Below are 16,196 nucleotides of genomic sequence, written 5' to 3' on the forward strand. Positions count from 1 at the left end.
AGGTGACAGTCACAGACCCCACTACCGCCACCACCAGCTGGTAGCCCTCGCTGCCTGGACGCCCCCCCACACCCTGGGTGGTTGGAGTGAAGTCCTGGAAGCCTGAAAGGGGAGGAGTGGTAGAGGAGGAGGAGGAGGAGATGAGGAGGAGAGGAGGAGAAGAGGAGGAGAGGAGGAGATGAGGAGGAGGGGAGGAGGAGATGAGGAGGGGAGGAGGAGGAGATGAGGAGGAGAGGAGGAGAAGAGGAGGAGAGGAGGAGAAGAGGAGGGGAGGAGGAGGAGATGAGGAGGGGAGGAGGAGGAGATGAGGAGGGCAGGAGGAGGAGATGAGGAGGAGAGGAGGAGATGAGGAGGAGGGGAGGAGGAGATGAGGAGGGGAGGAGGAGATGAGGAGGAGAGGAGGAGATGAGGAGGGGCGGAGGAGGAGATGAGGAGGAGATGAGGAGGGGAGGAGGAGGGGGGATGAGGAGGGGAGGAGGGGAGGAGGAGATGAGGAGGAGAGGAGGAGATGAGGAGGGGAGGAGGTGATGAGGAGGGCAGGAGGAGGAGATGAAGAGGAGAGGAGGAGGGGAGGAGGAGGAGATGAGGAGGGGAGGAGGAGGAGATGAGGAGGAGAGGACGAGATGAGGAGGGGAGGAGGAGATGAGGAGGAGAGGAGAAGATGAGGAGGGGAGGAGGAGGAGATGAGGAGGAGATGAGGAGAGGAGGAGGAGGAGGAGATGAGGAGGGGAGGAGGAGATGAGGAGATGAGGAGGAGATGAGGAGATGAGGAGGAGAGAAAGAGGAGATGAGAAGGTGATGAGGAGGCGAGGAGGAGATGAGGAGGAGGGGAGGAGATGAGGAGGCGATGAGGTGTGTAGTGAGAATCACCTGGGCATCTCCTATTTTTTATGTACAATAGGCTAAGTATCCTTAGTATTAGGCTAAGTATCTCCTCTCTCTCACTCACTCACTCACTCACTCACTCACACTCACTCACTCACTCACTCACTCACCACTCACTCACTCACTCACTCACTCACTCACTCACTCACTCACTCACTCACTGTTATTCATTTGGGATTACAGAGCGGCGTAATCTAACTCACCATCTCCCTGGGTCCTGGCATGGACCAACTTGCTCCACTCCCCCGGTACTTTAGAGAAGGCTCTCACTCTGAACTGGTAGAGAGTACTCCCGTTAAGTGCTGTCACGTCTTTAGCCGTCTTGTTGCCATCGTCAGTATCTACCCAGGGGTGCAGGCTGCCCTGACCCACTGGCTGGTACTCTATGATGTACTTCACTATGCCCCCGTTAGGGTCTTCAGGGGGCTGCCACTTCACCTGCACCGCAGACACAGACAGGGGCAGGGCCTGGACATTACGAGGGGAGGAGGGACCTGAGGGAGGGGAGAGGGGAAAAGAGAGGAGAAAAGTTGTATCTTATGCTACATGGCTACATGGCTACATGGCTACATGGCTACATGGCTACATGGCTACATGGCTATTGCCCAACGCTGCACAATGTTTTCATCCTGATTTCCTTTCTTTAATCATGACACACTACGAGGGCAGGGGGAGCCACATTCACTGCTAAGCCAATAGAAAGAGCTTTTGTTAGTTACCCTGGCTGTTGATGCGGAAGTGGTAAGGCTTAGAGGCAGGCCCTAGACTGCCACAGTTGAGTAGCCTGACGACCACTGTGTAGTCTTGGTGGTACTGCAGGTTGTAGAACTTGGTGGAGAGCACATTGAGCAGGGTGGTCTCCTCTCTCAGCTTCTCTCCTGAGGGGGAGGGCCCGAAGAGCTGCACTAAGAACCCGCTGGCCGCGCCCACGGCCCCGCCATCGTTACCAGGCAACAGCCAGCGTACGGTGGCGTTGCGGCCCTCCAGCGAACTGAAGTCAATCTCCGGTCGAACCGTTGGCTCTACAGCAGCGACACAGAACACGCAGTCAGGGAGAGGTCCACCAGCCTGGGATACTTACTCATTCTACTGTTTACTTAGCCTCTGGCTTACAGACGGACAAAGAACATTCTGATCTGGTCACTTATAGGCCTCAGAATTAAAGAACCATTCTCACACAGATTCAGAACCAGTACTGTAGCTGTCCACTAGGACAAACTTCTACTAACTTCAACTCACACACACACACACACACACACACACACACACACACACACACACACACACACACACACACACACACACACACACACACACACACACACACACACACACACACACACACACACACACACACACACACACACACACACACACACACACCCTCTGCAGCTTCACTGACTTTCTTCCATTACATTCCAAAAACTAAAATGGCCACTATGTTGTTTCTCACCTGGACAGTCAGTCTCCATGATGGCCTCGGGCCCCAGAGATCCCTCCCCTCCCTCCCCAGGACGGGTCAGCTGGACACGGACGTGGTAGCGTGTAGACGGCTTCAGATTCATCAGAGTTATAGGCTCTCTACTGTACACTGAAGAACATGAACACAGAGAGAGAGAGCATCAGAGACCATTATCAATGTAGCATAGGGATCTAAAGTGTATAATGTATAATTAAGCAACAATGTCATGTTTTGTCTTATATTGTCTTGTCATTTTGCTTTCCCTTCTGTTCGTTTTCCCCCTGCTGGTCTTTTTAGGTTCGTTCCTTTTTTTCTCTCTCCCTCCCTCTCTCTCTTCTCTCTATCGTTCCGTTCCTGCTCCCAGCTGTTCCTATTCCCCTAATCAATCATCTAATCTTTTCACACCTGTTCCGTATCTTGCCCTCTGATTAGAGTCCCTATTTCTCCCCTTGTCTTCCGTTTCTGTCCTGTCGGATCCTTGTATATTGTTCACCGTGCTGTGTCTTTGTCTCGCCCTGTCGTGTCGTGTTTCCCTCAGATGCTGCGTGGTGAGCAGGTGTCTGAGTCTGCTACGGTCAGTGCCTTCCCGAGGCAACCTACAGTTTATGGTCGAGTCTCCAGTCTGTCCTCGTCACTACGAGTGGAATTGTTTTTTATGCTTTGTTTACCGCTCCGATTTGTCTAGGAGTATTGCATATTTCCTTTACTGGAATAAAGACTCTGTTTTCGCCAAGTCGCTTTTGGGTCCTCATTCACCTGCATAACAAACAAGGCCTGAGCCGGGCAACACGGAGTGCCTGGACACAGCCCTTAGCCGTGGTATATTGGCCAATATACCACAAACCCCAAGGTGCCTTATTGCTATTAGAAACTGGTTACCAATGTAATTAGAGCAGTAAAAAGACATGTTTTGTCATACCCGTAGTATACGGTCTGATATACCACAGTGATTTTTCCTGTGAAATGGATAATAACGCATGTTGCCACTTGCCAAGATATGTAGTTGTTCAGAACCACCATGACTTTACATGAGATCAAACTCCACCTGACATACCTATGATGGAGGACCAGGAGTCTCCGGTCTCCATGGGCTTGTAGAGGAGCTTGGTGGAGTCTATGGGTCCGTCTCCTCTGTAGGAATCCACAGGCATCACCACCAGTTGCTTACTCCTCTTCTCCAGCAGCTTGGGAGGGGTGTTGGGGCACGGCGGCTCTGGGGAGAGAGCGGGTGGGGGTGAGGATGTGGGTGAGACGGGTGATATGACGAGTTTCAACCAGAACATTAAAACCTTTTTATCTACCCTTTTTCTCAGTGTGTACTTAGGACAGGTTTCCCACTCAAATCAAGTCCTGCACTAAAAAGTATGTTCAAGTCCAGGACTAGGGTTCCTCTGTGTCTAGGAAAGCTGCCCTCGATGTTAAGAACCTCACACAGACTGATCTGGACCAGTAAAATACTTCTCTCTTCTGACCTTTGACAGTGAGGTTGAACTTGCGGGAGTCTTGTCCCCCATTGGTGGAGACCCTGCACTCCCATAACCCAGCATGCTCGAAGGACAGACGAGGGATCTCAAACTGGGCTGTGCTCTTATTGGAGTCCATGGTGGTGCGAGACGCCTGAGAGATGTCCAAATAGATATTGGTAAGTCTGTATGTTGAGCCAACTGACATTAACATAAAAAATATTTACCTATTTTCACTGTTACAAAAACACAGAATTTCCCAAATCTCACTGATAACACCATCACAGTTTGATTCCCAGTAATGGAATAATCCAATATAAAATAAACACCCTGGCCATCCCTCCATTGTCTCTACCTTGAGCACAGAACTGTCCAGTTTGCGCAGCTCAATGCTGGTGTGGCTAGGCAGGGGGTTGCCTGTGGCAGAACACAGGATCTCAGGGCTGGAGTCAAGGTTCCACTCCAGACTACTGGCCATGTCCAAGATCTGAGGGGCGCGGTCTGATGGGGGAGAAACAGATGAAGATGAGGAAGAAGATGCTTGGCAGAGGCACCAGTGGTGATGATGAGGAGGAGGAGGAAGTCATGTTTACCGACCTGATTTCTCACAGTGCTGTCCTCTCCAGCCAGTGGGACACTGGCATCCACTGAAACGGTTACACACTCCCCCGTTCTTACACCCACAGCTCAGCCTGCAGTCTGCCCCGTACATGTCCCTGTGGCAGGCTGGGGGAGGGAAGACATTAGGATGGGAATGCCAAGGTGTTGGAGTTCTAATAAGTGTGTCATGAATTGCTACCTGATCTGGCTGTGCATGTTATGTACATATCTATTTTAACACATGCAGTAATGTTGATAGGTTGGTTGTACAGTACAATCAATATTTATTGGTCAATCCAAGGCTGAAAATATGCCATAACCCTAATTATAACAAATGAACTCACATCTGTTGCAGTGGTTCCCAAACCATCCGCTGGCACAGGAGCATCCGTAAGGGTCAGCCAGGCAGAACCTTAGCCCTACACAGTCCAGCTCTGACCTGCACCACTCCTGACAGTTACGGCCAAACATCCCCTCTCTGCAGGCTGGAAGAGAATACATTACAAGTCCTAGATTTAGTACAGGACAGGTACAGTTACTTCAGACAGTTTGTCAATAGAATATACTTGTATTTTACACACACCACGCACGCACTTATACACACTTATGGACACACACACACACACACTACAAATTAGCAATTGTGTGTATGTGTCAGCTTCAAGGCCACAGTTTTATTCTTTAACATAGTGCCTGTAACCCCCCCACCCCTCCCCCCATCCCCTTCTCCCCCCCCCACACACAGCCACACTTACACCCAGACACAGCCACACTCACCTGTCTCGCAGCGCATCCCCATGAACCCTGGTGGACAGATACAGTCCCCATCACTGTCGTGGCACACCCCTCCATTGAGACACTCTGGACAGTCCTTGTCACAGTCGGCACCCCACTTCTTACTGCCACAGTCTGGGAGCGACAGCAGAGAAGCATCAGTGGCCAACCCACCCTAATACAAAAACCTCATCCATATATCAATCATCATACAGATCCTTGTAATGGTTAGCAGTAAGAGAGATGCTGCTGGGAGAGGTGTGGGACGTTAAACGGGTGTCCTGACTCTCTGTGGTCACTAAAGAGCCCATGGCACTAATCATAAGAGTAGGGGTGTTAACCCCCGGTATCCTGGCTAAATTCCCAATCTGGCCCTCATACCATCATGGCCGCCTAATCATCCCCAGCTTCCAATTGGCTCATTCATCCCCCCTCCTCTCCCCTACTAACTATTCCCCAGGTCGTTGCTGTAAATGACAATGTGTTCTCAGTCAACGTACCTGGTAAAGTAAGGGTTAAATATAAAGGTAATACAGGTGTCAATCAGACTATTAACTTAGTACTACTCATTAACTATAATCAGACTATTAACTTAGTACTACTCATTAACCATAATCAGACTATTAACTTAGTACTACTCATTAACCATAATCAGACTATTAACTTAGTACTACTCATTAACCATAATCAGACTATTAACTTAGTACTACTCATTAACCATAATCAGACTATTAACTTAGTACTACTCATTAACCATAATCAGACTATTAACTTAGTACTACTCATTAACCATAATCAGACTATTAACTTAGTACTACTCATTAACCATAATCAGACTATTAACTTAGTACTATGATTAACTATAATCAGACTATTAACTTAGTACTACTCATTAACTATAATCAGACTATTAACTTAGTACTACTCATTAACCATAATCAGACTATTAACTTAGTACTATGATTAACTATAATCAGACTATTAACTTAGTACTACTCATTAACCATAATCAGACTATTAACTTAGTACTACTCATTAACCATAATCAGACTATTAACTTAGTACTATGATTAACTATAATCAGACTATTAACTTAGTACTACTCATTAACTATAATCAGACTATTAACTTAGTACTACCAATGTCCAACCAAAAACGTTTCAGAGAAGAAATAACTAAATGTATTGTCAGGCTTTTATATCCAGATCAATCCCAGTAGCGATGGGAAGTTCATCTTATTTTACTGACTCTAATCTTTTTCGCTCGTTCAGTCAACATAACAAATCTTTCAACTCTTTTTATTTGAGTCAGTAATGCCCAGAACACCAGGAACCCCTACTGGTGAACGATGAACTGAAAACTCAAGAGTCATGATTCTACAAGCCTCTCATATGTAGTTCACCATATGGGGCTTATTGGAGCTGTCATTTGCGACTGAAACTTGTTAAATTTGTTGATTGCTAGGCATACAAATAAGATCATGTTTTGCTACATTCGATGTGAAGTTGTGGCCGCAACCAGACTAGATTGTGAACGATTTATGGCAGAATGCATTGCTTGACTGTTGTGAGGGTGATAAGCCCAATGTCGTTCGTAAACTGCAGCCCCCAAACGATTTGCTCTCGAGTTGGAGATTGTTGAGTAGAGGCTGTGTATGTTTTGGTTCTACAAAGCTGTGTCCATCATCACATTCAATAATCAATGAACTGCAGTCATTCTTACACCATCTTACACTGAGCAGGAAGAGACTGTATTAATACTGCTGTGGGACTCATTGCGGCCAGCACTAGCCAGTCAAACGAACTACTACAATGAACGAGTCAATTTGCGTATGTGTGTGTGTGTGTGTGTGTGTGTGTGTGTGTGTGTGTGTGTGTGTGTGTGTGTGTGTGTGTGTGTGTGTGTGTGTGTGTGTGTGTGTGTGTGTGTGTGTGTGTGTGTGTGTGTGTGTGTGTGTGTGTGTGTGTGTGTGTGTGTGTGTGTGTGTGTGTGTGTGTGTCTTTGTGCGTGTGTGTTTAATATGAACACCCTTTCTCTACCTCTGACAATCAGCCTCATCCAGGCTCCATTGATGGGACTGTCTCCCACGAAGCTGGCACTGTAGATGCCCTCGTTGGCACGAGCCACGTTCTCAAGGGTTACTACAGTCGTACTGTTGGACACATCACCCCAGTGGGTCATGTAGAAATAGTTTCCTGGTATAGAACACAGTATGAGTCAGTACATAGGACAAGATCTCATTAACATCATTAATCAATTAATCAAGCAATTGGCTATATTGCCATGTCATTTTCTCATTTAGATGAATCTACCCCCCCCCCATGCCATCGCTCCCTCCCTCCCTCCCTCCATAACTCACCATTGTACTTCCAGGTGACATCTCTCCTCTGGGAGCTGAGGACCTGCATGGCCAGGTGGACTGTGTCCCCTTTGTTAGTCGTCACTGTGAGGTGGACTGGGACAAAAAGACCTGGAAGGAGCAATACAGAAGATGTGTTTTCTCTCTCTCTCTCTCTCTCTCTCTCTCTCTCTCTCTCTCTCTCTCTCTCTCTCTCTCTCTCTCTCTCTCTCTCTCTCTCTCTCTCTCTCTCTCTCTCTCTCTCTCTCTCCCTCTCTCCTCCCTCCCTCCCTCCCTCCCTCCCTCCCTCTCTCCCTCTCTCCATCTCTCTCCCTCTCTCTCTCTCTCTCTCTCTCCCTCTCTCTCTCACACATACTCTCATTCTTTCGCTGAGAGCCTCTTCCTTACCTTTGCTGTAGTTGTTGATGAGAGTGACTGTGATCAGGTTTCTAGTAGGACTAGTTCCCTTTGATGCATGACAATAGAAGATGCCCGTCTGGTCCACTATACTAACAAACTCGTTGGCCACCACCTCCTTGGTCTTGGGCCTCGTGACGCTGTATTGGGATGGGGAGGGGAGGATGAGAATGCTGTTGTCCTTCTTGATGTCCAGGTCTAACTCTGCTGCGTCCCGCTCCCCTATGAGGCAAGATATGGAGAAGCGCTGAGGGGTGGAGGCCACGGCGTTGGAGATCATCGTCAGGTCTGTAACCGCACCTGTAAGGACGAGATGGCATCGCTCACATGATACAGTAATCTACACTATTTTGAGATAAAACAACAAAGGGAAGCTACTGTAGTAATCTACTGATGTTATAAAAATCAGTTCATTAATTCTAACCCAAACCAACAGACATTAGGCCAGGGCTATTTCAATCTTACCCTACGAGGTCCGGGCTATTGCTGGTGTTCTGTTCTAGATTATTAAGAATTGTGGAAAAAAGCAATGGAACTGGCTTCGAGGTCCAGATTAGAATTTGAGGGCCTGAGGGCATAACGCTACACCCTGGGGACATTTTTCAGTTACGAACTGACCTAGAATCAGGGCCCCCAACATAAATCATTAGGAGCCAAATAAGAAAACACATATATGGTGGCACAGAAATGGTGCAACATAAATCCGACCACATTCCTGTTCTGTGGCATTTGAGCCCTGATCCACGGAACAATAGAAGGAAACAGGGATGAGCTCCTGCTCCCTCAGGAGGATGCATTCTGCACTCCCCTTGAACTTTTATAGTAGCCCATAACTTGTTGTGTCAAATCAATTCTGATGTTCAGAAATCTAAATTACAGTTAGTTGCCTTGCATAACCTACGTTATAGCCTTCTTTATGGGGCTCAAACATTCAGTGGTAATGATTACAACATCTAATAAGCACCTTGAGTAACGTAGCTTATACCTATTTCAGATAGAATGTGTAGTATTTTACCTGTAAAAAAAATACCAGGCAATGTTTATATGGGCCCCTTTCAAAAAGAACCTTATTCTTGCATGTATACATACCGCTTTTATACATATCAGTGGGTAACTGGTCAATTAGGAAGAGAAGAGGGATGGGGGGGATGTTGTTAAACCTTGGGGGCTGTTTGTATTTCAAACAGGGAGGTCTTAACCTAGTGGTTAAGAGTGTTGGGCCAGTAACTGAGAGGTTGCTGGTTCAAATCCCTGACCCGACTAGGTGAAAACACTGACACTGTGCCCTTGATCAGGGCACTTAACTGTAATTGGCTAAATTAATCAAATGTAAAAATGAAAGCCGGAAAAAAATCATGAAAAAATATCCCAAAGCTCCACCTGTGTCAAGGTCAAGCCACGCGTTGTGTAAGAGCTATTGAAGACCGAGATCCGAAATCGTAATATATACAGTATACAGTTGAAGTCAGAAGTTTACATACACTTAGGTTGGAACTCGTTTTTCACCCACTCCACAAATTTCTTCTTAACAAACTATAGTTTTGGCAAGTAGGTTAGGATATCTACTTTGTGTATGACACAAGTAATTTTTCCAACAATTGTTTACAGACATATTATTTCACTTATAATTCACTGTATCACAATTCCAGTGGGTCAGACGTGTACATACACTAAATTGGCTGTGTCTTTAAACTGCTTGGAAAATATCATGTCATGGCTTTAGAAGCTTCTGATAGGCTAATTGACATCATTTGAGCAATTGGAGGTGTACCTGTGGATGTATTTCAAGGCCAACCTTCAAACTCAGTGCCTCAGCTTGACATCATGGGAAAATCTAAAGAAATCAGCCAAGACCTCAGAAAAAAAGTGCAGACCTCTACAAGTCTGGTTCATCCTTGGGAGCAATTTCCAAATTCCTGAAGGTAACACGTTCATCTGTACAAACAATAGTAGGCAAGTATAAACACCATGGGACCACACAGCCGTCATAACCCTCAGGAAGGAGTCGCATTCTGTCTCCTAGAGATGAACTTTGGTGCGAAAAGTGCAAATCAAACCCAGGGACCCTTTGAAGGGACCCCTGTGAAGATGCTGAACTGGTACAAAAGTATCTATATCCACAGTAAAACAAGTCCTATATCGACATAACCTAAAAGGCTGCTCAGCAAGGAAGAAGCCACTGCTCCAAAACTACCATAAAAAAGACAGACTACGGTTTGCAACTGCACATGGGGACAAAGATCGTACTTTTTGGAGAAATGTCCTCTGGTCTGATGAAACAAAAATATAACTGTTTGGCCATAATGACCATCATTGCGTTTGGAGGAAAAAGGGGGAGGCTTGCAAGCCGAAGAACACCATCCCAACCGTGAAGCACGGGGTTGGCAGCATCATGTTGTGTGGGTGCTTTGCTGCAGGAGGGACGGGTGCACTTCACAAAATAGATGGCTTCATGAGGAAGGAAAATTATGTGGATATATTGAAGCAACATCTCAAGACATCAGTCAGGAAGTTAAAGCTTGGTCCAAATGGGTCTTCCAAATGGACAATGACCCCAAGCATACTTCCAACAAAGTCAAGGTATTGGAGTGGCCATCACAAAGCCCTGACCTCATCCTATAGAAAATTTGTGGGCAGCACTGAAAAAGCATGTTAAAGCAAGGAGGCCTACAAACCTGACTCAGTCACGCCAGCTCTGTCAGGAGGAATGGGCCAAAATTCACCGAACTTATTGTGGAAACTTATGGAAGGCTACCTGAAACGGTTGACCCAAGTTAAACCATTTAAAAGCAATGCTACCAAATACTAATTGAGTGTATGTAAACTTCTGACCCACAGGGAATGTGATGAAAGAAATAAAAGAAATAAAAGCTGAAATAAATCATTCTCTCTACTATTATTCCAACATTTCACATTCTTAAAATAAAGTGGTGATCCTGACTGACCTAAAACAGGGAATATTTACTCGGATTAAATGTCAGGAATTGTGAAAAACTGAGTTTAAATGTATTTGGCTAAGGTGTATGTAAACTTCTGACAACTGTATATATATGTTTTATGGATTATTCATCCACCCCTGTTTCAGAATATACCATCTTCATAGTCATGGCATGCTTGGTTCAATAGCTATTGATAAGAGAATATCCACTGAATATCCCGTATGAAACCAATTTTACCTTGGTCAAAAAACAAGCAGGCATTATACATTTGTGTGATCTTTGACTGTGTGTGAACGGGGTATTACTGTGTTTTTAGGATACAATTTATTTAGGGTTCAAAATTGAATGGATCGGAATAAGCTTGTCCCCTCCACTTACCTGACACAGGTATGAGGCACAACAAGTACAAGATATCAATCATAATTGTAATCCTCAAAACCGCAAATCACAAATGAGCAGTGGCTTCTCCAATCCAATTCTTCGGTTAAAAGCGGACACTTCTACATTCCTAGCGGCGGTCCCCAGCGTGCCAAAGAACCGCGCGTGTTTTTGCGCATTTCCATCAATTCCGGTAACTGTTTTTAACAGTAAAGTAATCCTCGCAGTTATATCTCGTTCCCTATGAGTGTTCCAGATCATGTCACATTCTCCAGATCCAATCTGAGCGTTCTGACTCTGGGTGGGAGAGGAGAGGAAGGAAGAGCGTCACGAGGGGAAAGAGGTCGTTACTCTCCAAAAGCCTTGGTTCTGATTTCAGGAGTTGCAGAGTTTTGCATTAGTTTGTGGATTAGCCTACTTTCTACTTGTCATAGAATGTAAATTCGTTTTCCAATCAATTTCTATATTTCCACCAAATGTGTTGTTAGCCAAGTCAATAATTCACCTAGGCCTAAAAAAAAACATTTTGAAAAAGGATCCTGCAACAAATGTCATCATTGTTTTATTTATTTGCACAGTTTTGACGATGCCCAAGAATGGTTGGTTTTAATGCATTTAGATGTGCATGTGTTTTTTTATTTCCTTTCAGACATATTCTACATCTCTCTGCTCCAGGCTGGTCTCATAGACTAGACATAACATAGTAAACGAAAATCCGGGACACTCAAATTAGAATATGTTAGGTTTGGTATGGTTACATAAGACATAAGGTTACTTAAGGGAAAAACAATAGTAGGCTTGTTGGTTGGGGTAGATGGTTGGGCATATAACTAAAATGTTGCCTGTTTGAATCCAGCCTGGTCTCATAGACGTAACATAGTAAATGTATGTCAGGGACAGTGACATTGGTATATTTTTTTAACCTTTATTTAACTAGGCAAGTCAGTTAAGAACAAATTCTTATTTTCAATGACGGCCTGGGAACAGTGGGTTAACTGCCTGTTCAGGGGCAGAACGACATATTTGTACCTTGTCAGTTCAGGGGTTTGAACTTGCAACCTTTCAGTTACTAGTCCCACGCTCTAACCACTAGGCTACCCTGCCGCCCTATGTATACGTTTGGTATGGTTACATAAGACAAAAGGTTTCTTAACGCAAAAAAATGAAAGTAAGGTGGTTGGTCAGGGTGGATGTATAATGCAAACCTCTAGCGACTCAAAGGATGTGTGTTTGAATCGGAACACAGAAAACTTTGAATTGTATCTTCCCCTAAATGCTGACACTGCCTTTTGCATGGTAGTAATAGTAGGCCTATGCACACTGAGTTTTCTTTAGCTGCAAATCTGTTCTGAAAGGCCACAGTCAGATCTGTGTAATAATAGTAGATGGGTAATGTAATAACTGTGTTCTTTACCCCCAGTAAGTTGGTTGTGATCCCTGCAGCTGGTGGTCATTTGGCCTCTCCTTCACTGTTCCAACCAGCCTGAGGAAATGATTATGAACAGTCTGCTTGTTGAGTCTCTGCTATTCTATCATTACAGCTGTAATCAGATGGATCAGGTCCCGTGTCTCACTTTTTAATACTCATTTAGAAAAGTTGAAATATCACTCACTTCTCTTATTTCTGGACGGGCGTGCTTTGAAATGGTTGTCTTTACGTTTCCTGATGCCCTCAGATAACTGAAGTTGACTCAACGTCTTATTGTTCGAAACTTCCTGTTTTCGATAAGAGAGTTCAAGATTTGCTTAAAATGGAGTGTATTTCTGAGGGATTTGAGGGCTTGGTTCAGATAAATACAATTCTGATATAATCTACAACTCACTTGTTACATTTGTCTTATGTGATTGCATGAAACTGCTCAAAATAGGTGAGGACACAATATTTCACTGTATCATTGAATAGCATAATCATAATACAAAAAATACAAAAATACTTTGATGAGGTGTCCAGAGCAGGAGACTATTGTTATGTCTCCAGGTCAGAAAGTTTCCATTTTGATACAGGCCGAACGGAGGGCACTTCCCAGTGTTGGCTCAGGTTAGTTTTAGTCTGTGGTTCTATGACGGTGACCTCCCTGTCCCTGATACTGTAAATAGACCATCACCTTGAGAGGCCCTTCCTATTTCCTCTACACAGGGTCACAAACACTACACTCACACGACTGACTCATCACACATGACAATGAGGACAGAGACTCATCTTATCAGTCACACTGACTACAATTTCTGTCAGGGACACAAGAATTCCACACTTTTTTTTGTAATACAATTTCTTCCCAGAATGAATTACAAATAATTGCACAACTTTTTCTCAGAAGGAAATAAATCAAATCAGTTTCGTACCAGTTTTTAGGAGGAGATCCAACTTGGCCGCGGTGCAAACGCTTTAATGTGTTCCAATACTCTCACTGTTCTCAGAGATGGATGGAAGGTAGAGCACATGGACAGACAGATGCAGAAACAAACACACACGTTGGTGGTTGCAGAGTGAGTGAACCCACGGGGGAAAAGACTGGATACTGTGTCGACATAGTCACTGTGGCTGCTGGGTGCAGCGAGGCGTCAAGAAGCCTGAGACAGGGTGTGTGTGTGCATGCATTTGAGCACATGAGTGCCTGCCTGTCCACCGATGCATTTGTTTGTGTGTGTGTGTGTGTGTGTGTGTGTGTGTGTGTGTGTGTGTGTGTGTGTGTGTGTGTGTGTGTGTGTGTGTGTGTGTGTGTGTGTGTGTGTGTGTGTGTGTGTGTGTGTGTGTGTGTGTGTGTGTGTGTGTGTGTGTGTGTGTGTGGATATTGCAGGGTGGAGCTCAGAACGTGGCTCGATACTCCTCAGACATGGCTCATTGTCCAGAGAGCTATTTGTTGTCCTGAGGTAATTATGAGTGGTGTTTGTTGTCCTGAGGTAATTATGGGTGCTGTTTGTTGTCCTGAGGTAATTATGAGTGGTGGTGTTTGTTGTCCTGAGGTAATTATGGGTGGTGTTTGTTGTCCTGAGGTAATTATGAGTGGTGGTGTTTGTTGTCCTGAGGTAATTATGGGTGGTGTTTGTTGTCCTGAGGTAATTATGAGTGGTGGTGTTTGTTGTCCTGAGGTAATTATGGGTGGTGTTTGTTGTCCTGAGGTAATTATGAGTGGTGTTTGTTGTCCTGAGGTAATTATGAGTGGTGGTGTTTGTTGTCCTGAGGTAATTATGAGTGGTGTTTGTTGTCCTGAGGTAATTATGAGTGGTGTTTTGTTGTCCTGAGGTAATTATGAGTGGTGGTGTTTGTTGTCCTGAGGTAATTATGAGCGGTGTTTGTTGACTTGGTTTAGAGGACACCGCCAGACAAACCACCCCACCTCCCCTCGCTAGGGTCAAAACACAATATGTGTACCTCACACAAGGTCATCAGTGGGAGAGCAAACAATCAGAAGAGGTTTATGTATTTATGGTGTTTACATTGTTTTCTGTTATTGTTAATGTAAAGAGCAGTAGGATATGCTGACCACTGGCTTTCATTGTGTTGCATGTTGCACTATAACTGTATTACAGTGTTATTGCTTGAAGATAATCTGAATTGAAACACCAAACCTCAAAATCAAGTGGACAAATCTGGTCTGTGGGAAAATGTTAAACAGTAGAGGTGAATTTACAGCTGCACACTCCCCTCCATGTTTTAGTACTTTTTGGACATTTTGTTGTGGTTTTAGACATGACGTTGTTGGATGTCGGGTATGGGCGGACTGGTCATCTAGCCTTTCGGGCAAATGCCAGATGGTCTTGTCCATTTTTACTCTAGTGGGCACCTAATTATTATTATATATATCATTTTTGCAAAACGATTGTTATCTGGCTTATACTTGGGGCCTCAAGGGAAAACATGGGCCGGTATGGTGTGTTAGAAATGCCAGGACTGATTTCTGGTCCCAGTCCGTGCCTGGTGTGGAGTGGGGTGACGGTGGTGGGTGTTGGGAGTGGGCCTGGAAGTGAGACTTTGTGAGAAAGTTTGTATTAAATTCCCATTTCCACCCATTGTGTGAGGAGCTGGCAGAATTCCATAAACACTGACCCACTCCTGCAAGCTCATGCGAGCCGGGTTAGGGATGCAGTGTACACTTCTCTGGCCCCTTGAGACCCCCTACCCCCCTTCCCTCCTCCCCTGTCTGTGGAGGAACCACACCCATGGGACCCCAATCCAGACCCCTGGGGGTTCCAGGGAAACCAGTGATTACATTACAGAGGTGAGTGGAGTGGGTCAGAGGGCAATCAGTGTGATTATCTTATGTTAAACCCCCTTCGATGTGTAATATAATGTGTTAAAACATGTGTCTGCTCCCTGTCATCTGAGATAATGAGCTGTAAAACGCTGTCTGTCATCTGTATGGAATCTGTACATGTGTGCTGCTCATCTGTAGGATGTCTGTCATCTGACATCTGTATGGACGCTGTCTGTCATCTGTATGGACGCTGTCTGTCATCTGTATGGATGATCTGTACGACAAGCCATCTGTAGAATCTGACTTCTCATCTGTGGGGTGTGTGTGTCTGTCATCTGTATGGACGATGTCTGTCATCTGTATGGTGTCATATCTGTGTGTGTCCTGGTGTGTCCTGGTGCTTGGTGACAGCCAGGTCCAGACACTTGTCATCTTGCCCACCTTGTCACCATTCCCTACTCCAGGCGGTCAGTGGAATAAACCGCTCAGCAAATCCCACGCCTGCCACAGCTCTGTGTAATAATAAACAGCATCCACCCGGCCGTCGCCATCATCAGAGATGAAAATGGTGCTGTGTTTAGAGTTAGTCAGATGGGACGACACTGAGTGAAGTGATGTGTGACAGTCAGCAGAGGGATATGAGGTCAGGTCAGCAAGTGCCGCTGGATTCTGGGAGGAGGATACAGGGTCATCATAAGAGGAAGTGCATAGTTGCTTGCTAGTATGTAGCACGTCAGCCTCAAG

The 16,196-nt window shown here is 45.4% G+C and overlaps 1 protein-coding gene across 6 annotated transcripts in view; it reads right to left on the reverse strand.

Moving 5' to 3' along the window:
* Positions 1 to 13,740, reverse strand: part of LOC123997102 (tyrosine-protein kinase receptor Tie-1-like) — a 24,414-nt gene extending 10,674 nt beyond the window's left edge. For 2 of the 6 annotated variants that reach the window (XM_046301142.1, XM_046301140.1), the window contains exons 1-14: positions 11,257 to 11,551; positions 7,931 to 8,239; positions 7,544 to 7,654; positions 7,224 to 7,379; positions 5,188 to 5,319; positions 4,755 to 4,895; positions 4,408 to 4,536; positions 4,166 to 4,311; positions 3,820 to 3,964; positions 3,402 to 3,560; positions 2,339 to 2,476; positions 1,605 to 1,907; positions 1,089 to 1,379; positions 1 to 102 (exon numbers count right to left, since the gene is read on the reverse strand). The exon at positions 1 to 102 is cut by the window's left edge. In XM_046301142.1, coding sequence (XP_046157098.1) covers positions 1 to 102; positions 1,089 to 1,379; positions 1,605 to 1,907; positions 2,339 to 2,476; positions 3,402 to 3,560; positions 3,820 to 3,964; positions 4,166 to 4,311; positions 4,408 to 4,536; positions 4,755 to 4,895; positions 5,188 to 5,319; positions 7,224 to 7,379; positions 7,544 to 7,654; positions 7,931 to 8,239; positions 11,257 to 11,299 — 2,305 coding nt within the window. In that variant the 5' untranslated portion in view covers positions 11,300 to 11,551. Of the gene's footprint in view, positions 103 to 1,088; positions 1,380 to 1,604; positions 1,908 to 2,338; positions 2,477 to 3,401; positions 3,561 to 3,819; positions 3,965 to 4,165; positions 4,312 to 4,407; positions 4,537 to 4,754; positions 4,896 to 5,187; positions 5,320 to 7,223; positions 7,380 to 7,543; positions 7,655 to 7,930; positions 8,240 to 11,256; positions 11,553 to 12,670; positions 12,740 to 13,599 lie in introns of those variants that run through there. The other 4 variants (XM_046301144.1, XM_046301141.1, XM_046301139.1 and 1 more) reach the window with 4 other exon arrangements.
* Between the last annotated feature and the right edge of the window lie 2,456 nt (positions 13,741 to 16,196).

This window comes from Oncorhynchus gorbuscha, linkage group LG15, assembly GCF_021184085.1.
Source record: "Oncorhynchus gorbuscha isolate QuinsamMale2020 ecotype Even-year linkage group LG15, OgorEven_v1.0, whole genome shotgun sequence".
Taxonomy (NCBI): Eukaryota; Metazoa; Chordata; class Actinopteri; order Salmoniformes; family Salmonidae; genus Oncorhynchus; species Oncorhynchus gorbuscha.